General features: G+C 35.4%; 1 protein-coding gene across 1 annotated transcript; it reads left to right on the forward strand.

Moving 5' to 3' along the window:
- Positions 1 to 12,147: 12,147 nt before the first annotated feature.
- Positions 12,148 to 14,551, forward strand: LOC127839895 (putative tyrosinase-like protein tyr-1). The gene is made up of 3 exons (XM_052368288.1): positions 12,148 to 12,471; positions 13,931 to 14,034; positions 14,152 to 14,551. Exons 1-3 carry the CDS (start codon positions 12,148 to 12,150, stop codon positions 14,549 to 14,551), a joined length of 828 nt encoding a protein of 275 aa, XP_052224248.1.
- Positions 14,552 to 16,186: the final 1,635 nt, after the last annotated feature.

Consider the following 16,186-nt stretch of genomic DNA (forward strand, 5'->3'; position numbering starts at 1 on the left):
TCCTTAGAAACAGTGACGGGCAGGTTACCACGGGGCCATTTGCAAACTGGGTAACTCCTATAGGTGCGCTGACAAGGAATATTGCAGGCGGAAGTACGCTTTTCACCAAATCGAATATCCGAAGTATTCTGACGCGTTGTCGAACAAGAGAAATCACAGTTCCTACTGCGTTACTTCAGTTCAACTTTGAATTTTTCCGCAATGGTCTGTGGAAATCATTACAATAGGTTCGACGATATTTCCAATATAGTTTCAATGTCACAAGGCAAGGCAGTAACCATGGTAGAGGCGCTAAACGACCGCACTTTTGTGCCTTGTCATACATACAAACAGTTATTCTGTAATGTTTTTTTTCCAGATGTCAAACAATAATTTGTATTTGTTATACATATGAACACACCTGAAGAATTTAAGTACACCCTCAAAATGCAAGATTTTCAGATGACTGTATAAAAAAACAATATTAATACCTTTCAGAGTTTAATTATATAAATATTTTTACAATTTCATTGATACCGATAACATCGCGAGCGCCATGTATATATATATATATATATATATATATATATATATATATATATATATATATATATATATATATATATATATATTTATTTATTTATTTATTTATTTATTTATATTTATATATATTTATATATATTTAACATGGACATTTGTTGTTCGTAAAGATCATTTGAAAGTTTATTTCGATATTTGTTTGTCATTCGATAGAGTTTCTTGGAATGTATTAGCAATTATTGTATGGACCACATTATTAAATTATTTAATTTCTACATGCTTTGACTGGCCAAATATAATAACGTTGATAATAAACATCTTCTGAATTATATTTTCATGGATAAAAATAACGTATACACATGTATTGGCGGACGCCTTAAACCTTACATTTATTGTTACCTTGACGTTTTAAAGGCCGTATTCGTGGACTCCACCAGCGTTACTTGGTATCCATGTTTGCTAGGGTGCTCCCATAAATAAGAAAGTATAAGGATATTATTCTCCAACCCTCAATTACATGATGCTATTTAGAGAAAAGCTGTACAAAGAAATTGGCTCCTAAATAACAACATTTAAGACTTGCTCAACGCTTGTAAAGTTTTTAATACAATCTGCATTAAATATATAGGCATATGCTGATAGTTGCCATCAACTGATATTGAAGATTTGTGAAAGCGCTAGTACTTAACCAGTGATTGTTTGAGCATTTTTCACTTAACAGTAATAATAGGCTCAACGTTAGGCTTTTCAGACTCGGGCTAAGGAAAGGCAAAAGGTTGCGCGGGCGCTAGGAAACTTTTAAACACAGCGTTGCATGTCGGCTCTTCAGACAGCGTTAAGGGTACAGTCTTAAGTAAAACAGCAGATCTCTGATGATGTCTGTCTTAACCTTTGTTTTATGCTGGAGCCTCCAAAGGTTTTACAGTTTTCCATCTATTGGGTATTTTGACACCAAGATCCTCCCCTAGAAATATTTTGAAAATGAAACGTAAAACACTGCATTCTGATGACTTTATATCTGTATTCAGAGACTGAAGTTATAGAGCATTTTATATGAAATTTCCCTTTCATTGACTATACTCAGTGACTGATCGACATGTATATGATATAACATACATGTATTTCCCATTAACTTTTTTCATTTATCATCTTTATCGACCAGTCACGGAAATACATTATATTATACGGCGTTTAATCCGACACTAGTTTGCGCGAACATACTTAGTTAACTTGGAATCTTGGTAAAATAAGTGTATTTTACCATTCATAAGTCAAGCAAATTAAAAGGAAATATTTGACTTTTTTCAAAACAATTGTTTGTCTGCTACTATGGATAGTACCAGAGGCATAGCATTGCTCTAAACGTGCTAATAGTATATTGTACAACAAACAATGTTTAACAAAACTGGGTCATCCCTAATTTTCATCAACACCAGGGTGCAGGATCACGTGACTTTGTTAATGGAAGTCAACACACCGGTAAGTGCTGCTTTTTTCCAAATAACTTTGTAAAACAATTTTTCTTAAGAATTTCAACTAGTGCATAAAAAGGTATATTTTTAAGCTGCGTATGTCAATGTGAAATACATCAGAATTACTTTATATAATAAGCATGTGTTCTTTTTTTCAAACATTTCATTTATACTGCACAAATATCCTTCACGCAAATTGAATTTTTGTCACCGATTTCAGACGTATTCTCAAGGATCGGTCCAAACTGCAAGAAAAACTGTCTTATGCACTAAAGATTTTTGCAAATGTATTTCAATAACGTGACATATTTGTAAAAATATAGTTCTGAACGGTGTGATTACATTCTGTCCAGCCCGTGAGTAAAAACCTGCAAACCAGGCTTATTCTGCACCATGAATACTAAACAGAAACAAAATGGTTTAACTGATTACTTTTACTTTTGACAACTATTTTTAACAAATACGTTATCTGTTTTCCAAACGAATTTCAGAAACATATAAAACTTAAGGCGTCATAAAGACCCTATAACCACAAACTACTGGCCTTTTGGTCTCAAATTCCTTAACAGTGTATACCAGGACATTGAAAAAAGGACGTATTTGCCCATTATGCTCAAGATCCGTCACAATTAATGAACATTAAACATTAACGTCCACATGATCAAATGTTAAAACGGTTAAAATTCATTATAACAGCATAGATCTTCTCACATGTTGCTGTCAAAACTTCTATTGATTTCAGCAATTCTGCGGTTAAAAATTGTAAATAAAAATCACGGTCTATCTTCGAAATGACTTCATAGAGAAAATTAATTATGTGCTGACCTGTCGGTAGCCTATTGAATTCAACGTTATGGTACGCTTAAATACGAAGACTCACTGGATTCAGGGAAAAGATAACCGTTTTTGCGTCGAATAAAGTTGGGTGCAACTTATAGTACACATTTTTTTCACTTGTCAAAAAACATTGGGTGCGAACGCACCCAACGCACCCCCTGGCTACGGGTATAAATGTGTTTATTTTAAATAATAATAAAAATATTTCGAAGGCTTAACTGTGCGACCAAAACAGCAAAACTTAATATTATAAGGATATATTCTACAAATTCCTTGAAGATAAATATTTATCAAGTTCCTAATCGTGAAAATTTCCCTTTAAATAAAAGGGCTAAGTCATATAACTTTCACTGTTCAAGATTAAAACGGTTTTCATTCGATCATGTAAATGATAAAAATCTTCAAATTATAATGCAGTACGGCTCATTTATAAAATAATTATCCATAGTTCTGGGCGAATGTTTAACTCGTATTTAGTCGTGTGATATACAGATCATTATCCAAAATGCCATTACAGTGCATCACTGATAGAGGATACTTTTCAATACTTGTACTTACTTCGAGAAATCATGTTTTTAAAGAAAATGTAGGTGAAACTATTATAAAAAATTATGTTCATCCTTTAAAAATGCGTTGAATGACACACCACGCATGAGTTTGTGTTAACTATTCGATTCACAGACGACAGCACGCTATATACGATGAATGACTTTATATGACTGTTTGTAGTTCACCAGGTTGTGACGATAATAAACATTCAGTCTGCGGTTTACATGTCCGAATTCTAGGACGTTTAGATAATAATTAACCCTGTACAATAATCATCAATTTAATTGTAAATATGACAGATACAATACAGTTAAACTGTGTGGCAGACAAGCAGTGATTTTGGGGAAAAAACACAAACTGTTTAATGTATGTGATAACGTCTTAGCACGCGGATGTGGTAAAAAAAGTATCAACAATACACCATATCGGGATTAAGTCGTTTATTCAGGTCTCGAGAATGAACTGCACATCTCCTGAGCTCCAAAGCTACATTGCATCGGAATGTTAAAGGCAAAAAAGAGAACGAACATGTAGACATAGCTTTAAGTCGTAATGACCGATTACCTAAAAATTTAATAATATAGTTCTTCATTTCATCGATGTATGCAATGACGGGACAATTACTACTTATTTGCATTCATGCCGTCGTTAACATCATTCATTGACAATTTTAGAGTTAAAATATGACACATGACAAGGGTTTGTTTGTAACAGGCTCTGTTTCGCGTTTCATGGAAAATATTACCATTGTGCATGTTAACGCAATAGCAATATTACGCAATCGTCTTAGTTCTTAGTGTAGGTATTAACACATACGGTCATTTATTGCGAAACATTGCTTGAATAAAGGATTGCGCTTTAGACCAATGAAATTACAAATCAATATAATATATCATTGTTCATAGAACTTCGCAAGCGTGTTGTTGATATTTTTGTTGTTTTCTCGTTAGTTTTGTGTGTGTTTTTGTCTACTAAACCGGAGGATCCGCTTCGTTCTGTTATGTTGGGCAAGTGCTTAAAATCTGAAGCGTTTGAAATCAGATAGTTGATGCCGTTTAACACTTAATGTTTCATGAAAATGAACACAATCAGTGTACATTTACAAACTCGGATTGTTCAACATTATTCTTACAATTCGATGTTAGAATGAAATACTATTAAATAGAACAGTTCTTTTAAAGACGTATTCACAACGTTTTAAATGGATAACATAAAATAAAAAATGAATAGGATCATTAAAAGTGAGTCAATGTTAAGGGCATTTCATGATATCCCATTTTATTGCTAAACCACATTCACAGCAATGAAACGTTACACATTACCAAAAAAGATTGGCGGCAACTTCAAACCAAACAATATCCTGCGTGTTTAATTGTAAAGAATATCATATGTTCTTTGTATTTTATCATTTTTATTAAAGTGCATTACTCGTAAAAGTGTTAACGCATAATTATAGCTCGAGCTATATGATTGATTCATTTTATACATTCATAAAATTGTTTAATTTTTTGCTTCATTAAAAATATTTGCTTGAACTTTTAATTTACAGTATAAGATCATAATCTTTTAAAAATTGTAGGGTGGGTAAGCTTTAAAAAAAGTGTGTACCGTGTAAAAAAATGCTTATTTTGTTATATGTGTACCCCTTTCATCTCACAATGTCTTTCTTTCACCTTTTGGATCTACCGGACTTCGTTTCAGCCTCTAACTTCACGCCTTGTTTGTATAATTATGGGACAGAGAGGCGGTAAATCGCAGTTTCATATGCATTTATCATCATCTCCTGTCTTTAATATATTTACATAGATGAAATAATTAATATAACATGTCATTTTAAGTTACCTAATTATTTTCTATAAGATGTAGACACAAAGAAGGGGTCTCCATATTTCCGTATTCGACGTGAAAACAGACGGATGCCCGACGGAGAACACAAATCCTTTCATGGACTATAGCGTAATTGTAAACGGAATGACGTTTAATGTAATTAATAACTCTGATTCTAACCAGTAGAAAGTCCAATCTTCTTTCATTTTGGCATTCTGTTCAATCACGCCATCCATTAGGTTTCGGCTGGTTCCAAGGCAGAGTGTATATACACCTGGACACTTTTCTAACGAAACACTTTTCAAACATGAATATTTCAGTAAATTATTAAGATTTTGATTTAAAATGTTGTCAAACTGCAGGTTACCTGCAAGTGTATAGGATACTTTTCTAACCCAACACTTTTCAAAGTTGACTATATCTTTAATAAGTAAAGATTTTCATTAAATGTTGTAGATGTGGTCGTTTGACTACATTCGGTGCAAGCTAACGATAAAAGCATTCTTACGTGACGATCGGACGCGTTATCAAATGGGGTAGTTAGCATGCAATTTGCCAAAATGCGCGGTTGCGCATCTGAATATTCATATAAGCCATACATTTTTTAAATTGATTTTATGTTTTCCTGGTGTTGCTAAAGCGTAAAATCGTCATGGATGAATGATTTTTTATGAGCTTGCTAAGAATGTAGAAAAAAGAACATTTAAAATTTTAAATCAAAATCTTAATTCCTAATAAAGATATTCAAGTTTGAAAAGATTTGAAAAGTTAGAAAAGTCTGGTGTACAGAATACGATACAAATGTGTTATATTAGAACGTAAGATGACTATCGAATAAAGAGACAACCACATAATGACAGTCCACGTTAGCATGATGTGTTGTTCATCTTAGCGTGGTACCAGCACATTCCACTTACCCCGCAATTAAAGTCAACACTAGCAATATTAAACCGTTGGTGTTGGCGTTCACACTTTAATACCCACAGTAACTAATAGCAACCAATAACATATATGTCGTTTTGCATTGCTCACATATAACAATTCTCCTTAGATTAGTTAATATGAGTATTTTATAGACTACACATCACTGTTATTTCAGCAGGTCTTCCAAACAAACGCATTATTAACGCACGATCGTTTAAGAGCAACGGCGGAATCTTTCCGAGTTTCATCCTGTTAATTATGTTTGTAGCGTAGAGTATCACGAAACCTGTTTATGTGACCTTGCAAATTCATGCCGACCGCGCTGTTTGGCTAAGCTCCGCCCATTTTATAAAACATGATCCCCCAAGCTTTTTTTATCGTTCGCATGATGAGATTACGTCTTTCTAAAGGTATGAGTGAAGACAAGATTTACATATAAGGTCGTATGTTGTTATTGCTTTGTAAATCTATGAATCACTTAATACCGAACGGTCGTTAATTTTAGTAAGATACAGGCGATATCACGTGGTCAAAGCGTAACGAATTATTTTTTACTAAGGCAGGACGCGATAGCAATTTCATTCATGGTTGTAAACTAGATGTATTAACAAGGATATAATTCTCGGTTCATTTAATATAGACAATGTAAACACCGAATGAACTAAAACCAAAATGATGTTTTGTGGGGATATAGTATTTGATTTTGATATCTAACTGAACAAAATATAGACCTATTATATATATTACACGATCACAATTAAGCACATGACAATATGATATAAATTATATAAACATGTCGCTACTCAATTTCAAAACGTATACTTGTAAAACTTTCAAAATAAGATCGCATCGTCATGTAGGTATTTCATAAACCTTAATGATTGGATGATATATGTATCACAGCAAAATAAACATTCGATAACGCAAACATAATTTGATAAAGATACAACAAAGGAAAATAGACACAATTTTATTCCATGCACATCCGCTACACTCACATTTGTAGAAAAGATAAATATCGCTACACAGCAGAGAAACAACACTTAGACAAATATATGCAAAAAAAACAACAACCTAAATATTGTTGAAAAACACTTAAAACAGTTATACAATAAACTTTAAAGGAACTGTTCAATCATTTAAAGGATCTGGTTGTAAATAATACTGATAATAATCAGATGCACCAAGTGTTCCATTAAGCCACATATTGCAAACGATTACCTCAATTTACATAATCACATAAGAAAGAGATACGGTGTAATTTTAAGCCAAATAAAAGAACTATTTTTGCATAACTTATCGAGACTGATACTAGCATTTATTTTTAAATACCACAAATAAATGATGTTTAAAGATATATGAACAAATTTTTAGTACACAGAAGCCAGAGAAATATTTTGAGTTACATACACCAACATTCAAACGTGGAATAACTCTCAATTATATTTTGTAAAATTTGTATTCGCAAGTATAACTTAGAAGACTCATTGAATGGTGCAAATAAAATAAGACTTTTTTAAACTTCAAAAAAGCTATCAAAGGAAGGCGTGAAATGCTTTGGAAAATAATAATAGCAGACTAAATAACTTCTAAAATGGCTTCTAGCTTTGAAGCGATGTTTTCATCATTGAAAGCAGCTGTCAAATTTGAAACACACAAATTGGGAAGTAAACTTGAACACTTATACACTTGTTTCATATAGAAGACTCATGTTCAAGAATATTGTCCATGATATTTGTAAATGGCATCATCAATTTCAAGCATTCTGATATTGATTTCATAACAAATCGTTTTATTATATGCTTATGGCCAATTCCCCTTTTTCACACCCAACTCAGTCAATGTTGAATGAGTTATTATGTATAAAAAGCAAGCGTATTTATGACACATCTTGGTACGAGGCATCGCGGATACCGCCTGTTAAACCTTAGTTGATTGTATAAATGTGCATGTACTTTAATTACGCATTATGCAAGCAAACATTTACTATTTAGAAATATTAAAACCACAAGAAGCATTACCAATGGAGAAATCCTTTTCAGCTAGTCTCTAAACTTTAAAAATTACCAGTTGGCCAAACGACCTTTAACATAAAATCATGATTTAGACTGGTGTCACCGGGTCGGAACGACCAATGCAAATCATTGCGGGATTGGGGGATTAAACCGGATTAATGGACACGGAAACTCATCAATGCCGGGAAACAATCACACACAAATACAAAGTTTATTTGGTGTACATACTTATTATAATGATAACAATAATCAACTGTTACATGTTATGGTTTGCCGAATAATAATAGTAATAAACAGTATTTTTTATTTGATAAAACAAATCAGAGTTGTCCATTAATTGACAATTTTACATGGAGAAAAATAATTAAACAGCAGAGTTATCGTTTGGTGCTATTGCTATACATCTCTGCCATGGGTTCAATTTTAGAGCTTGTAGCAGGAGATATTAAATGTAATTTAACACATTTAAGTTGCACATTAAGACGAACAATATAGAAATAAGCAATACAGATATAAGGAATGTCTATGATACATCTTCATAAATTTTATCACAATAAATTTCCTCTTACTGTTGCTTGAGGGAACCTCGAAATTGCAACACTTTCCTTACCAAACAACTGGTTTTTTCGATCTCATGTCTCTTTCTGATAATAATAAATATTCAATACATGATTGAATGTAAGTTAAATGACATTTACTTTTAAATAATACCAAACAACACTTATCAATCAAGGCAATCAAGCTTGCACCGAACAATTATTACTTCGTGTCAATCTCTATAGTGATAAAAATGTCGTTGAAACGTATATGCCATAAGTACATTCTGTATTGATCGTTATATAGATTCATGTCCAATAGTTATAGTGATGTTTAGTTACGTTGGCTGCTATGATAATTTTTAATCAACGAAGCTTCGCCATGTGTCCATTCTAGTAGGACCCGGATATAGTTACATCTAGACACGGTCTTAACAAACAACACTTACTTGAACCATCTACACAATAGTACAAAATAAGCATGTCTTTGTAGATTTACTTTAATTAACCTTACACACGGATGAAATCGATCTGTTTTCCATTGTTTATTCGTGCGGTATTGTTCAACCAATTTAACTATTTCCCCCATGTGTACCACGTTCAGGCAATCCTCAATCCTCATGAAATTGTTATTACTTAGAATAATCGTGTATACCGGACAGGAGCTTACATTCAAAAACAAAACTACGATATCTGTATGATACTGCATTTCGCAAAAGCGTTTGTGGAATTTTTTTTCACTGAAGTGAGATAAACACTACACGGTATTTCCCCGAAAACAAACAAATATCCTATATGTATTCGCCTTTCGTCGCTTAATTGTATTAAACTAAACGTCGCATTTCAACGAAAAGCTATTACGTCGTAAACAACAGTACGAGGCGTGTTTTGATTAATTACCTTTGTAGCGATTATAATGTATTTGTATGGTTCACTGTAAAGGTCAAGAAGGTAGCTTTTTCGTATATATAATGTGGTTCATTCGTTCAAACTTAGACCATAACGTGAAATCGTCTTGAAACAAATATCTCCGCTATTATCATGGCATTGTTGCAAGTAAGTTATCTTTAGTACAGTTTGCAAGTAGAATAATTATAAGGAAAATGTGGGGACAAAAATAGTATGTATGAACATTTAAATTAAAATGATCAATGAAGAAAAAATCGTCATGCATGTCACTGATCGTAAACCATTAACGTTTGTATTAAAGAAATACACGAAAACACGCTTGCTATACACATAAGCCTTTATAAAAAAAAACTGTTAACTAAAAAAAACACTTATTTTAATCAATTAATTCATTAATGAAATTTATACAAACAATTATTTGTCGCAGAACCAAAATTGCTTCCTTCTGTCACATGAATGAATACATACATATTAATGGTGTTTTTCCAACAGTGTACCCGCCATGTGCACATAAAGACGTTTTCTGCTGTACAGTAAAATAAACTTATTTTCAATTCAATAAAACTGTACATTCGTTTATGTTTTGGAACTTCTTCTTTTGACTTTGAATACGACGTCATTATTCATCGGCGTTTCATCCGTTTTGAAAAAGGGAAATAGATCGTATTAACTTGCTTAGATTTACGACAATTAATCCAGTTATTTACATCTTAAATATTTGAAACAATTAAAAAAATATCCACCATAACATTTACACACTTTTAAAGTCTTGTTTAAATAAATGCTGATATAAAGGCTGATACATGTACTTTGTGTTTGGAAATATGTTGTTTTTACTTTAATGAAGGGCTGCATGTTCACGTGCACAATTTTAAATGAACTGCAAAATCCAGCACACCTTAATGTGTCGTCTGTACATGATAGGCTATGTTCTTTGCCACATGCTACTGCACGTTGATAATGCCTCAGTCACAAATAATCCGGTCGCTGGCCGATGTGACCGATCTCCAGGCATCGGGAAGACTGGACACGTCGGAGCCGTCCGCCGTTCGATGAGTGACAAAGTTTAAAACCTCAGTCACAAATAGACACCGATCACCGTCCGATTAGCGACCGACGTTTTTTTCCGCTCATCGGGCTGGCGCCGGCCGATGATCGCACGCACATCGGGTCATTTTGTAGCATCGGGCGGCGTCCGGATCAATTTTTTATATCACAGTTTGTTTTACACGACATCGGGCCCGGGAAGGAATCGAGTTGAGATCGAAAACAGATCGGACGATCAACGAACGGTAATCGCCCGGCGTGCGCCCGACATCGGATTCATTGTACGTCTATCATAACGAGCATCCGTCCGGCGTCCGTCGGGCATCGTGCGGAGGCCCTTCGGCAATCAGACGGTCGCCGGTCGATGTATATGCCTCTGGGAAATACCTTTACTTTTGCCGGTACACGTTCAATGAATCCGATGTCGGGCGATCGCCGGGCGATACCCGTGCGTTGATCGTCCGATCTTATTTCGATCTCAACTCGATTCCTTCCCAGGCCCGACGTCGGGTAGAATTTTAAGTGAGACTTAAAATTAATCCGGACGCCGCCCGATGCTACAAATTGGCCTGGTTTCCGTGCGATCATCATACGTCGGCCGCTGATTGGACGGTGATCGGTGTCTATCTGTGACTGAGGTTTTAAACTTTGTCACTCATCGAACGGCGGACGGCTCGACGTGTCCAGTCTTCCCGATGCCTGAAGATCGGACACATCGTCCGGCGACCGGATTATTTGTGACTGAGGCATAATTTCGTTAAAAATAATTTACGTAATCAAGGCACTATGTCGGTTTAAAGTGGTATGGTAAGCGTGAAAGGTTACACATACACATTAGCACGCGCGGTGCACATCCTCTTATTTTATTGTTCTTAGTGTTAGGCGCATTGCTTACATATTGTTTTATCATGGCCCATATTCATCACAATTAAAAATTTAGAACACTAGTGCGTCTCACTCATAGTTATTAATTATTAATAAATGAATTTACTTAAGTTTATGTTCTTCATCAAGATTGCTTTTGAAATAAATAAATTGCTAATCGTGCAAAATGCCAAACAAGTTTTGTAGATTGAATTAAGGATTGTAAACACGTTACATAATACTATATTATTTTATTCATTGATCTTATGTGCAAGTTTAATCAGAATTTTCATATTTTATATGTGGATACTTTATACGTGGAATGTGTATGCTCTTTAAGAGAAAAGATGATTTTCGCAAAAGACTATTTTCATGAAACAATAACAATACTCCGCATGTACCTAATCCCAAAGTTTATTCAAGAATATTCATATAAAAGTATTTGAGTTATTGGAATAAAATCCTTTAGTTGTTTGTATCAAGCGGTTGTTTGTTTTATATTGAAATCCGCGTTTATATTCGATGTTTCATTTACCAAGCATTTATTCGAACAAAAATCGTGCACAACTTCATGGGTATGTTTAATTTATTGTTATCAGGTTTTAAATGCTTTATTTTCAGAAAATCGCGATAGCCTTGTGTGTACTGATGGTCGCAAATGCTGCCCCGATTGAAAATTTCTTTCCACCAGAGCTCGTTGACTGCGTCAACAGGCTTTCACCTTTAGCAAACACTACTCATCGAACGGCCTCATTATCCGTCGACCTCAAACAAATGGAAGATGCCAGTCAGTCCACTGCCGAACAAGAAGCAATCGACTACGCGGGAACTGATATGCCCACACTGGGGACACCAGAGGATGTTCATCTGCACTGTATCCGGCAGTTGGTGTGGAAAAAGGACATGGTTCGATGGGAAGACTACAATATCACAAAGACTGACATAGACTTCGTTAACAGCCTTCTTGCATCCGTACGTCTGTATTGAGAATAATTAACTTTACATGTATAATTAGTTTAGCTTTTAAAATTGACCAGTTAAAAATTAAATGTTAAAATCACTGTTAGATAATTATACGGTGATTAAGTTGATTTACAACGAATAGATTTCGCTGGTAAATTCATGAATAGCAAAGTAATTAGTCATTTCATAAACATTTTAGCATATTAAACTCATCACTATCAGATTATAATAACAAATGTATTATGGTATAAAAGAAAATACATGAAGGGTGTAAGAACGGTGCAATATTAAAGTTTAGCAATCATGAATCTACATCTCTTTTAATGAATTTGGAAGTAACATATACTATAATATTATGTCTGCACCTTTCCTAAAACGTTCCTAAAATGTTAAATTAGATGATAAGACCAGAAGGTGACGAGCACTCAAATAGCAAGCGTCAGTACACAGATCCAAGCGAGAACAGTTATTCACGAGATAGATTTCCACCGACAGGATTTCGAATTCGACGGGAATATAGACGGTTATCTGACGGAGAAAGAAATGCATTTCATACAGCATTGCAAACGATGAAAACGGTATGGTTGTTAGTGTTATATTGTTATTTTTCTAACATAAAAATTGCGTAAAAAGAATTCGGCATTTTCAGAGCTTCGCCCAAATCAATAGACTTCCAAAGGATTCAAGGCAAGTGTAATCTGCCGAAAATATATGAAATGTGTTACATAGTAGTCGTGCAAGTCGCACCAATAACACAAAGTTGAATAAATCGTGTAAATGCCTGGCATAAACTAGCAATTAATAATAATTGAAACTATTTTATATTGCTTGTTATATATTATAAGTTTTATATAGATATAAACTATGTAATCAAGCTTTTTACAAAATGCATAACGGCGGAAGTTAACATGTAAGTGAACAATATTAATTTAGCAAGCCGTTGGCATTCACACATTACACACTCAGAGTGCTTAATAGCAATCGATAATTTGTTTGTTCTGCATCATCTAGAAACCAAATCAGCAACACTGGAGCATTAAATGAGACACACATCCGGATCTCATGTTTTGTAATATAATGAATCCTTTCAGCACTATTGGTTATTAATGGAGAGCAAAGTCTGTGACCAGCCGCATCTTGTCGCGTCTCATTCTGCTAATTCGGTTAAGGGTATTACTTAACCTGTTATTTGCGACTCTGTCAGTAATGCTGAGCTCGCTTCACGGCTAAGCTACGTTTTCATCATGAAAGGTCACTGAACAAAGCATTTCTTTATCGCAAAACACTTGATGTGGTGATCGGTAGCCTGTAAACTTAGAGGGTTAACATAATGCTGCCATATGATTTATAATGCTCGCTCAAATCATTCACTAATGGTGATTTTCATCAATGCAATAAATGACCTCGTTTAGTGTTTAATACACGACCATATTGACCTGTTTAATGGTGTGTTTATTTGATGTTGCAGAATGGAGAGTATGACACGTTCGCCCAGCTTCATCGGGGCATCGTAACGACTTCCGCCCACGGCGGTCCAAACTTTCTTGGGTGGCACAGAGTCTATCTAGCAATGTACGTAACTGAAACCATTAACATGCGATATTATCATTTTCCTGAAATGTACTTTCTCACACATAATGTATTTGTTACTTTTGCGATGTTGATACATTTGGGATTGGACAATTACAGGTTTGAGGAGGCACTACGAAGAATTGACGGGCAAGTTTCACTCCCATATTGGGATTCCATTCTCGACAACGATATGGAGAATCCAGTAAACACAATCTTGTTCTCACCGGCGTTCTTTGGAAACGGTGACAAACAGGTAACCTCGGGACCATTCGCAAACTGGGTAACCCCTATTGGTCCCTTAACAAGAAATATCAGTGGCCAAGGAATGCTGTTTAACAAAGAGCATATCCGAATGATTATGACGCGTTGTCGGGCTCGCGACATCATCGCTTCTGCTCCGTTAGTGTTCAACCTAGATATAATCCACGGTGGTATTCACCTTTGGGTCGGTGGACAGATGTCCGGTCTTCCTACCGCTGCCCACGATCCCGTATTTTCCTCCACCACGCTTTTGTAGACTACATTTGGGAAAGTTTCGCAACCACCAATTCTTTAATTGTGAAGTTAACACAAGCTTAAATTATCCAGAAGTGACTGGTCAACATGCCCCCGAAAGACCAATGGACGGATTACCAGGATACGTCAACATTGATGGTTATCAAAGCTTATGGACGCAAAATTGGTATAGATACGAACGTGCTCCCACGTGTCCTGATTGTGGTTCTCCTTATTTAACATGCGACCCGGTCCGCGATGTGTGCGTGTCTGTTGAACGTACGGTTGTTCAAACTGATCGCGGTCTTGAATCAACACAGGAGGTCGCAAATCTGGTAATCGGTCAAAAATTCGTCGGACCTGTTGAACGTACGGTTGTTCAAACTGATCGCGGTCTTGAATCAACACAGGAGGTCGCAAATCTGGTAATCGGTCAAAAATTCGCCGGACCTGGTGATGACCCTGGACGCAGGTTGGTCTTGCAAGAATGGCATTGGCTAGTCGTAAAAAGAGGGCGATACCGAAGCAAGCTGACACGCCGAAAATATTTGGCGGAACAGATTCAAATCAACGAATTGTAAAGCTACCACTTAATGTAGGAGAAAAATTTCTTTCAACAGAAAATGATAATCGGACATCAATTGTTTTGAGGAGAAATATTGCCAGGGGTGTCTTTTCAGGGAACATTGTTCATAATGCCACGCAAGACGTTTATTCAGTAAATGCCTTTCCAGTCGCAAGTCCGATGTCACTGTTGCCAGCACTTGTATCAGATACGCTAGACTTATATAAGCAAAACACTAGCTATTATACTTCGATCTCAGCGGCCTCTGACTGGCTCTATGTTCCAGTTCAAATGACATACGGCGTAGTTGGAACCAACAACAGTGACCAGACGCCGAGTACGAAATGCCTTCCAACGTCTAAAATATGGACCCATATTAAAGTGTCCGCACAAGGCCTAAATTATCTTGGAGAATACACCGACTTCGGGGTAGTGGACACCAGCAAACCTTTACCTTCCACCCATGCAATAATTGCAGTACGGGCTCCGGAGGTCGGACCTTCCATAACCATGGTAACAGCGAGTCACGGATGCGGATTGATGTGCACACCAAAGTGCATAACCAATGACGCCGGAACATATCAGTACAGGCCATGCACAAGAATACTGTGGATCACACCAGAAGACGCAATTGCATACGCCCGAGAACACACCGTCGCTGAGGAAAGCATTCGAAGAGGAGATGCGAAATTTCCAATCGTATTCAAGTGTCACAATGAAAGCCAGTTACCTTGGCAAAGACTCCGAAATTATGAGCAATAAGTTTTTTTCTAATTCAATAAAAATTAACATTAAAATAGCTTTGTTGTTGTTGTCAGAACTAAAATAATTAAAAAACGTTGTTTAAGTCTTTTGTATTGTGTCCAAAGCTGGTTATGATACTTGTTATTATTTGCGAAGCATAATAGCAATGCATTGAAGAAAAATTGCATGTTTTGTTTGTATAGATGTTACCGTATTAGAGTTAAAGATTAGTGTAAGCGTAATTTGAATATTTTACACACGCATACTTTTTATAAAATGAAAACACGTTACTTTTAAATAAAAACAGACATTCTCTTCTGATGTAAGTGGGAAACGAAGCTTGTTTTC

This window comes from Dreissena polymorpha, chromosome 7 (genome assembly GCF_020536995.1).
Source record: "Dreissena polymorpha isolate Duluth1 chromosome 7, UMN_Dpol_1.0, whole genome shotgun sequence".
Lineage (NCBI taxonomy): Eukaryota > Metazoa > Mollusca > Bivalvia > Myida > Dreissenidae > Dreissena > Dreissena polymorpha.

Excerpts from the sequence above, each read along its gene's own strand:
- LOC127839895 (XM_052368288.1), top strand. The coding sequence starts at position 12,148 with ATGGTCGCAAATGCTGCCCCGATTGAAAATTTCTTTCCACCAGAGCTC. Across the intron at positions 12,472-13,930 it reads TTAACAGCCTTCTTGCATCC|AATGGAGAGTATGACACGTT; the intron begins GTACGTCTGTAT and ends TTGATGTTGCAG. Across the intron at positions 14,035-14,151 it reads CACAGAGTCTATCTAGCAAT|GTTTGAGGAGGCACTACGAA; the intron begins GTACGTAACTGA and ends GGACAATTACAG.